This window comes from Sapajus apella, unplaced genomic scaffold, assembly GCF_009761245.1.
Source record: "Sapajus apella isolate SASKATOON/1434 unplaced genomic scaffold, GSC_monkey_1.0 scaffold122, whole genome shotgun sequence".
Classification (NCBI taxonomy): domain Eukaryota; kingdom Metazoa; phylum Chordata; class Mammalia; order Primates; family Cebidae; genus Sapajus; species Sapajus apella.
Window position 1 is genome coordinate 5,884,665 of NW_022437062.1, and position 10,013 is coordinate 5,894,677.

At 45.1% G+C, this 10,013-nt stretch overlaps 1 protein-coding gene across 1 annotated transcript; it reads left to right on the forward strand.

The window, feature by feature from the left end:
- The first annotated feature begins 2,119 nt into the window (after window positions 1-2,119).
- Window positions 2,120-8,326, forward strand: ACTC1 (actin alpha cardiac muscle 1). Its single transcript, XM_032261236.1, has 7 exons — window positions 2,120-2,751; window positions 3,351-3,501; window positions 4,605-4,929; window positions 5,618-5,779; window positions 5,908-6,099; window positions 6,882-7,063; window positions 7,623-8,326. The coding sequence occupies exons 2-7, from the start codon at window positions 3,373-3,375 to the stop codon at window positions 7,764-7,766; spliced, it is 1,134 nt and encodes a 377-aa protein (XP_032117127.1). The 5' UTR covers window positions 2,120-2,751; window positions 3,351-3,372; the 3' UTR covers window positions 7,767-8,326.
- The last annotated feature ends 1,687 nt before the right edge of the window (window positions 8,327-10,013 follow it).

Sequence of the window (10,013 nt, forward strand, 5' to 3'; positions counted from 1 at the left end):
CCATTGCACTCCAGCCTGGGTAACAAGAGCAAAACTCCGTCTCAAAAAAAAAAAAAAAAAAATGTGGAGATCAAGCAGTAATACAATAGTAAATATCAAACAATCATAAATCTTTAAGAGATAAGCATTCTTCCTATACACATAACACATGAAAATACACTGTTATGAGTGTAAATACACACATGAAAATACACTGTTTTGAGCAATTAAATTGAGTAGGAAACATATTTTAAAAACATTTTTAGGGTGAATATTGTTTCACAGAATTGGTGTGAGTCTTTCACTCTACTACCCGCCCCCCGAACCCCGACTAGAACCAATGGTCCTGCAATGAGTGGGCTGGAAGTGGCCTCCTAGGCCCTGGAAGCCTGTGCGAAGGACTGAGGTCAGTGATCATGGCTTTCCGTTCCTGCACCTATAGCAGTGAAAGTGGGAATCTCATCAGCCACTCCCATATAGAAACTCTCTCTCACACAAATGTCCATGAGCTTCAGTTCTGTTCTACTTTTAAAAACGAACAACTTAGGAAGGCTTTCTCGGAAACTCTTGGAGACTGCCCTTCCCTTTTTGTGACTGTCCTGCTGCTACCTCTTTTTCCTTTCCAGCTTGTACCATAGCTGTCTGACTTTCTGTATCTGCCACAGAGGATGAGTCCTGTTATGTTTTATTTATCACAGAATCCTTAACTAGCACAGTTCTTGTCCTGCAAAGATTTGCTGAATCAATGAAGAATGAAATCAACCTGATTCTTCAAAAGGCAGAGCTATCACTGTCTCCAAAAGTATCATTATTACACATACAATTCACTTTGTAGCTTCCACATTACTTACAGCATTTGTCTCTAATTATTATAATACACAGTAACTTATGCCAGAAGTGTTATGGTATCGCTTTTGAGAGGGAAAACTTGGGGCCTGGGAAGGTTAAGTATCTTGCTCAAGACCAAACAGATAGTAAGTAGTAAGTGACAGAGGTAGCATCTGAGCTCAGGTCTGTGGCTCTGACAACAGTACTATTTCTCCTTTTCCTTGTTTTTTCTATACTTTCATGAGACAAGGCAGTTCTACTCTTGGCATCCTGTCACTAGACATTTCACTGTAAAATGCTTGCTATGCTGCACGCAGGGATTTCAGCCAGGCCTCTCCCCCGGCCCCACCACGCTTCTTCTGCAGACCAACCCAAACATGGTTGGGGAGTTCAGAGGGGAGGGCCCAGCATTCCCGAGTCGGGACAAGTATCTAATCAGCAGACCTCCTCAGCATATCAATCCAAGACCACTCTAGAGAGAGATGCCAGTGCCCAGCTTTCTATTTTTAACTGGTGTGAACTGGAGGAAAAACACGAGCATTAAAAATCAAAGCGCCAGTAAAGAACTGAGAATGCAGGGCACCCCAGGGCAAACTAGTGGTCTGTGTCCTTCTGTCTCCCTCTTCCTTCCCCCCTCCTCCTTTCATGTCATTTTTCTTTTTCCTTCTCAGAAGTTCAAGATCTTGCAAAAAATCTGTTTTCCACAAAAGAGATGATATCTGTCATTTACATCAATGCTTCTCATACTTTAATGTACATACCAAGCAAACACTGAAAAGCAGATTGGGATAGCGCTTGAGACTTTGCATTTCTAGTTCATTCCCAGGTTATGACAATACTGCTTGTCCACAGACTGCACTTTGAGTAGCAAGGATTGGTATATCCTTATAGTTTAAGTTGCTGCTATGTTCTTCATCCAAGTATTTGCCTTTTCAGTCCTGTCGCCACCTGGAATGAAATTGTCTGCCCCCAGTTTAAAGATGCTCATCTCCCCACCATCAGGTGGGCAAGCTACATTCTGCTTTTGTTCCTTTATTCACTTTAGCAGCAGGGGGTCCTTTTCTGGCTTGAAGACCAGAGTCTGAGTTTGAGCAAAACCCCCGCAGCATGGATGAGGACTACCCAATAATTAGGCTGGAGTAAACCTGGTCCTTTCTCCAGCAAGACTTGGCCAAGCTCTCACAGCAAACCTTTTCTGTCTCTTCCCCGGCCAGACCTGATCCATGCGTGATTTGGAATTCGGTGGCCTTGGTTAATCTCAGTTTTCTGACCTAGATGAGCCCAGCCCCACCTCTCTGAGTAAAGCTATCCAGACTGGTGGGGACTAGACCAGAAGGGTGCCCTGTCCCGGTTGCCCCTTTTCCAGCCACTCAGATGTGCTGTTGTGGTGTCCTTTGTGTCGTGGCAGCCCTGGAAGACGAGAAGCCGCTGTCGCTCCCCTGCTGCCCTAGCCCAGCTGTCAGGACCCCTCAGCAGAGGGCAGGGCGCCAAGCACCCCCCATTTGCATGTGGTTTATTGTCCCCCAGGTTGGCGGGGCTATGAGGACTGAATCCATAGCCCATCCACGGAGCACACCACCCCCAGAAACGGGGAGGGGTGGGCTGGCGTCACTTAGTCTTCCCCTGCCCCCTACCCTTCACCTCCTGCCCCTCCCCAGCTCCCTATTTGGCCATCCCCCTGGCTGCCCCCTCCCCTTCCTTACATGGTCTGGGGGCCCCACTGGCTGATCCTTTCCCCTGCCCTTGGCTCCAAGAATGGCCTCGGTAGTCCTAGCGGGTACGAAGGCGACCAAATAAGGCAAGGTGGCAGACCGGGCCCCCCACCCCTGCCCCCGGCTGCTCCAACTGACCCTGTCCATCAGCGTGCTATAAAGCGGCCCTCTTGGAGCCCGCCACCCAGCGCCCGCCGCCCGAGCCAAGCCGAGCCCACCCGCCCCGCGGACGGTGAGTCAGAGCCCGGCCCTGCGCGCTCCCTTCCCTCTCGGTCCGCAGGCCTTGCCAGACATCACCCCAACCCGGCTCCTGCCGCTCTGCAACTGCTGTTTTTTCCCCCTACGCTTTTTGATTTGGTTCTAACTTGTTTCTCCTGGGCGTCGGTCCTCGGTCCTCGCAGGACCTAGCAGGGGCTCTAAGAAGGGGAATTCGGTGGCTCCCCAAGGGGCGTTCGTGTCCCTACTCTCGTGCGCTTTCCCCTCCATCTGGGGCAAAGGCAGGGCGGTATGGACAGGGCTGGAGATCGAGTTCCCAGTTTGTGAAAAGGAAGAAAGAGCTGGGGAGGACTAAGGAGCTGGGTTTCCTGGGTCCTCCTTGTACCTGGTGCCCTAGGTGAGACTCCTGGCCACAGAGCCTGGGTGGATTCCCCCCTCCCGTCTCCTCCGCGGCTTCTCTCCCTTTTGTGACTTGAGGGGAAGGGAGGTGGCAGGAATCTCCCCTGCCCACGCCCCTATCCAGTCCCCGCATCTCCGCTCTGATCTGTCCGCTTCTCTGGGTCCGGAGAAGGCCAGCTGCACAACGTGGCCCACCCTCCCCTCCTCAACCTGCAGAACCCCCTGAAGCTGTGCCAAGATGTGTGACGACGAGGAGACCACCGCCCTGGTGTGCGACAATGGCTCTGGGCTGGTGAAGGCCGGCTTTGCGGGCGATGACGCTCCCCGCGCGGTCTTCCCATCCATCGTGGGCCGCCCGCGGCACCAGGTAAACTTCCTGCCAAGCCCCTAGTCCTACTCGACACCCCTTCCTGCCACCTCCTCTGTCCAACCATCTAGAAAATGGCTCTCACTTGACCCACTTGTGGTGTGAACTCTTTAGGTCAAATTAAGAAAAGGCTGATTCACTTCAAATCCAAGCCAAGGCAAGCAATACCCCAGCAAACCTCAACATACTGAGAAAGGCACACCTGAGTGGCAGGCCTCTCAAAGGGTCCCACTCACTGGTGTGAACGCCACCAGCTTTTTTCCATTTGCGGCCTTTTGGACTTTTAGTCCTTAGGGTCTTCTCTGCCTTATACACTTCACTTTCTTCCTTGTCTTCCCTTTTCAGTCCTGTGTAAATTTCTAACAATATAACCTCTCCCAACCAATCACATTCCTCTCTCGTGTTCACAGCCAGTTTACAGGGCTCCCCAAAGGTGAAATCTATCTCCTTCCTGGCTGTGGCATTTTTAGAAGCCAGGCGTGACAGAGGCAGCAAGTGCCATGGTGATAGTGACATGCCACCTCGTTTATTAAAAGAAATGCCATGCTCTCTGGATTTGTCACATGCCTGGCCAGGCAGGCTGCCAAGGACGAGACCTTAGTCCTCGGAGCTGGTGAATGACTCCAGGACAGCTCTGGACAGGCTCAGTTTCACTGTTGGAGTGAAGATGGCATATCAGCCCATCATTATGTGTTCACTTGAATGTCAAAATCTTTTCTTAGGAGAAATACAATGTGTCATTAATTCATTCCAAAATGCAGTCATCTATATTCCAGTTGACATGGGTGATGAGCTTAATAATTTAATGAAGGCATATGATATTTTTAAGGTGAGGTGACGCTCTGCTTCTTCAGTGAAATAGCTTCATTCTCTCCTGAGTTATATTCTCAACAATAGAATTATACATCTTTGAGGGAGTGGTGGGAAGGTCGAAAACTGATTTTTAAATAATTCTTCTAAATTGGGATAAAATCCTATTGCTTATTATTTCTGGTATTTAAATATGTTCCTTGAATTGGGCAGTTAGATATAAACGGACAAGACACTGATTATATTCCTGACATGGTGGGAGCATGATTTTCTCATTTTTTTTCTTCTCATAGGGAGTTATGGTTGGTATGGGTCAGAAGGACTCCTATGTAGGTGATGAAGCCCAGAGCAAGCGAGGCATCCTGACCCTGAAGTACCCCATCGAGCACGGTATCATCACCAACTGGGATGACATGGAGAAGATCTGGCACCACACCTTCTACAACGAGCTCCGTGTGGCTCCTGAGGAGCACCCCACCCTGCTCACAGAGGCCCCACTGAACCCCAAGGCCAACCGGGAAAAGATGACTCAGATCATGTTTGAGACCTTCAATGTCCCTGCCATGTACGTGGCCATCCAGGCAGTGCTATCCCTGTATGCTTCTGGCCGTACCACAGGTACGCTTGGGCTCTGGGGACAGTTACTGATTAATCATATTCCTAAGTCACCGACCTTGCTGTGAAATCAGATCCCCCAGATTGAAAAAAGGATAATCCCTTTTCTCTCTTTCCTCCCATTCCCTAGCAAGGTCTCCGTGCTAAAAGTGAGGTGACAATAGTGCCCTGAGGTTAGTTTCAGAGCACAATTATTGTTGGAGCTGATAAACTGTGGAGTTAGGTCCTTCCCTTATTTAAAGCTCAGAACAATGTAGCAACTTGGAGTGCAGCAGTCACTGGGATGTGTATAAACCATCATATCACTTGGGTAAGCATCCTCAGGGAGAATACATTCCCTACAGGGTCTGAGTCAAAAGAGGGGAACGTGTAAGTCCAGTAAAAGCAGAGAAAAACACACTTGGGTGTTTACATAATGTGCTCAGGGGTGATAAGAAGGATGGTCATATGAAAGTGTCCTCGGGAATTTTTTTTTCTACTATAATAGTTGAAAGGATGAGCTGCAGTTTGCTTTAGATTTAGTGTGCACGATGCTCATTTTTATTCTTTGTGTGTAAGGGATCTAATTTTATCTGGATCAATGCCCATTGCTAGCATCTCTCAACCCAGATTGGAAGCAGGCTTTGCCATGGCTAAAGCAGTGGTGTTGTCCTCAGGACTTTACCTTGTTCTTGTCTGCTTCCCCTGACAGGCATTGTTCTGGACTCTGGGGATGGTGTAACTCACAATGTCCCCATCTATGAAGGCTATGCTTTGCCCCATGCCATCATGCGTCTGGATCTGGCTGGTCGGGACCTCACTGACTACCTCATGAAGATCCTCACTGAGCGTGGCTACTCCTTTGTCACCACTGGTGGGTGTGGGTGTGTCTCATCTGCCACAGTGTGGGTCTGCTTCCTTCCTCCCTCACTGAATCTGCCTACCTCCCTATAATGGACTTCTTGCTTCAGAGCTTGACTGTGATACCCTTTATTTCTGCAGCTGAACGTGAAATTGTCCGTGACATTAAAGAGAAGCTGTGCTATGTTGCCCTGGATTTTGAGAATGAGATGGCCACAGCTGCCTCTTCCTCCTCCCTGGAGAAGAGCTATGAACTGCCTGATGGCCAAGTCATCACTATTGGCAACGAGCGCTTCCGCTGTCCTGAGACGCTCTTCCAGCCCTCCTTCATTGGTGAGCTGTAGGGTCTGGTGCAGAGGCACGATTTTCCCTGGAAATCTTAGGCTTCCCAGAGTAAAATCTAGAAGGCTCAAGAAGCCCTTGAGTTAAAAGAAGTCGTAGTTTGGACTCCCACACAGCTCAACCTCAAGTCCTGATGGCTCATTAGAGGGAAAGTCTATGTTCTGCTCTAGTGATATAATAAAGGATGACACACTGAGTTCATCTCAAAATAAAGGATGGCACACAGTAGCAGCTGAGTATCACCTATCTGCAGAAAAAGAGCTATTTCACAGGTGCTGACTTCTTCCAGTAAGTTTTGTTACCAAGTAGCTGGCTTTTACTCATCATTGATTGCAATAACATTCCTACGCATATTAATAACTGGACCACTTACATGTCAACATGTATCCTTCCTAAGCAATGCTTTCCACGAGGAACTTTGTCAGCATCTGATTTTAGTCCATAAACAAAAACTACATTTATTTTAGTTTAAACGTGTATCTTGTCCTTTTCCAATACATCTTCGTACGTCTGATAGTTACAGGAGGTGTTTACTCGAAACAGGTGCTAAGCACAGTTGCTCCTTTCTTGGCATTCTATTGTGGATTAACTGTCAGGCACCCGTTCCACCCTGCAGTGTGTCTTATAGGGGAGCATATGTTTCAGAGACAAATGGTGACAGCTCACTCACACTAAGAAATCCTGTTCTTTCCCCTCTACCTTGACCTGAATGCACTGTGATTTTTTTTTTTTTTTTGCGTGTGTGTGTGTGTGTGCGCGTGACTTGTTCCTAGGTATGGAATCTGCTGGCATCCATGAAACAACTTACAATAGCATTATGAAGTGTGACATTGATATCCGCAAGGATCTGTATGCCAACAATGTCTTATCTGGAGGCACCACTATGTACCCTGGCATTGCGGATCGTATGCAGAAGGAAATCACTGCCCTGGCTCCTAGCACCATGAAGATTAAGGTAAATAACTTTCATGAATGGGAAATGCAAGGCAGAAGTTGGTATTCTAAGCAGAACTACATTCCTAATTCCTTTTCCCTTCATACTCAGTTTCCTGTCTCCTACCAACTTTACCTGTTAGCTTTTCTAGCACTTTGTCTGATTTTCTTAGCACTTTTCCCAAGATAGGTAACTTTTAAAACACTTTTAGACAGAGAATAAAAATAAATGTTTACAAAAAAAAAAAAAAAAGACACACACGCAACAAAATCTTCTAATACATTTTAAAAGCCCCTAACTTTTGGGCTGGCCTTCACTATACATTTAGCTTGTTGCTAAATTATACTCTAGATAAGTGGAGAAATTCCATTTAATATTAAAATATATCTTTAATAACAGAAATGATAAAATAGAGGTGAGTTCATATAACTTGATTGGGTACATTATTTTGTGGTATGACATATCCCACATTATAGCTAATTAATATCTAATATTTTTTCCTGTGAATCTTTCCAACGTGTTATTTCTCCCTTGCTTGGAACTTCAGAGTTCACAGGAAGTTTTCGTTTGCTTTCTGCAGATTATTGCTCCCCCTGAGCGTAAATACTCTGTCTGGATTGGGGGCTCCATCCTGGCCTCTCTGTCCACCTTCCAGCAGATGTGGATTAGCAAGCAAGAGTATGATGAGGCAGGCCCATCCATTGTCCACCGCAAATGCTTCTAAGGTGCTTTCTTTCTTCATCTACCTTCCAGTCAGGATGATGGTATTATGCTTCTTGAAGTCTTCCAAACCACCTTCCCTCATCTCTCATCAATCATTGTACAGTTTGTTTACACACGTGCAATTTATTTGTGCTTCTAATATTTATTGCTTTATAAATAAACCAGATCAGGATTTGCAACCTATAAAAGCCTCTCATCTGTTTTTGGGGTAGGCATGGGGTGGAGCAGGTGTTAGTTTTGACATCCTGAGCGTTGTCAGAGTTCAGAACCACAAAGTTCATCCAGATGAATTAATGTGACAAATGCTAACTTTTGATTTTGTATTTTGGGACAGAATCATGAATATATTTCATATCTGAAAAGTGGATTAAGGTTTAGTTCCATATAAGTAAGAAGTGAAATTGGATAAGACAATTCTCTAGAATTAGTTGCTGCAGATGACACTGAAACTTGTTGTTTTAACATATGTTCCAGTTGCTTTTGTAAACTTGCAGAAAATACACCTATGTTGGTAATGAGAAAGTCAAAGACAATTTTAAATAAATGGGCTTAACTTCTCAATTCCTTGAACTCTCAGTTGTCTTTCTGAGGGCTATGAACGAAACATGAACGTTGGCTGACAGTTGGACCAGCCATGCCCCAATGCAAATACCCTCTCCTCTAAACATATCAAGACCATTGTGTGTGTGGAAAACAAATGTGAGGAAGCAGAAGCCAAACGCTCTGCCTGATCAGTGACTAACTTGTGAGACAGAAGCCTTCAATCTCTTCATTTCTTTGAAATCTTGAGATCTTGGGTTGAGTGAACCTAAGAGGTCCTGAGGGAACAAGGGGAGGCCAAAACCACAGTATTTGCTTTGCTCCATGCAGAACTCGTGCAAAGTATGGTGGGAAGGCTGCTAGGGGCAGCACCAAAAAGAATTGAATGTGTTCCATCCTTAAGGAGTTCACACACCTACTCATAATCCTTCAGTGCATGTGCGCCTGGAGGCTTTAAGGAGAGGTATGTGGGTCTGGGTCTTGAAGAATGGTTGGGAATTAGGGAGATGAAGATAGCAGAGAGAACATCTCAGCAGAAGGAAGTGTGGATACAAAACATGGGGCAGGCTGGGAGGTGCTGATGAATTTTAGAAAATCCAATGGGAAAGGTAGATTTCAGCTAGATTGCAGAAGCCTTACAGATTTTTATATTCAAATTAATTGCCAGTGAACTGTTAGTATTCACACAAGTGTTTGAATGCACTTAATTGAACTTTATTGATAAGGATTCAAGACACAGAGATTAAGCAACTGGTACAATGCTATAAACCTTATTTGTGGAATATGCAAGATGGGAACCCAGATTTTCTGACATCTGCTCTGATGGTACCTCTAAAATAGACTATAAATAAAGTTAGAAAGATTATCAAGGATAACCCCATTCTATCACATGCCTTTTGAGAATTTGGGTTCAATATTTGGAATACTCTGGACACATCAGACAACTTTAATAAGTTGTAATCGATTGTCTCTGTCATTCAAGGTCATACGTGTGTCTTTCTGCCCATTCATACCAAAAATATCTTTAGATCCCTGACTCTGGGTCAGGCATAGTATTAAGGGCAGGGGACAGAAAGATGGATGAGGGCACATTTTCTGTGATTAAAAAGCTCAGAGTTTATTAGAGTTCTGTATCTAGCATATTCAAATGGAAGGCCTTCTTTGCAATAAAGGCTAAATAATACCTTTACTTAGCATTTTGAAATGGTGGCATTTTCTTCAGATAAGGAGGTATAAAAATTATTGTAGATCCTCCCCTCCCCTTGCCACCCCATTGTATCCTATAGTACAGATGAATTGGTTTCAAAGTCATGCACTGGAAGGTATTATTTCACTAGTTTTTGCGTCTCTTTCTTCTCATCTCTACAATTGAGTGCATAAATATTATGAATTTTATCCTGGGAGCACAGTATTAATTCTTTAATTGTAGATGATTGGCTGGGGTATCACCTTGGGTTCTTTCCATTTGTGATTAGAAATGGAGTGGATATTTTTATTTCTATGTAAAAGTAGAAGCTTTAAGAATCAGCTTCTGATATTTGTATCAGAAGAGGTAAGCACGCAGATTCTTGCTGAATTCTGAGGTCTTCTCATCTCTGTTTGATGATAGGGTATAAAATATTAGAACAACTGAATCTTAAAAATTGTGCTTAAGGAAGGTATTGGGGCAAAACCGCTTAAGGCAATCTTTATATGTATAAAATAATCG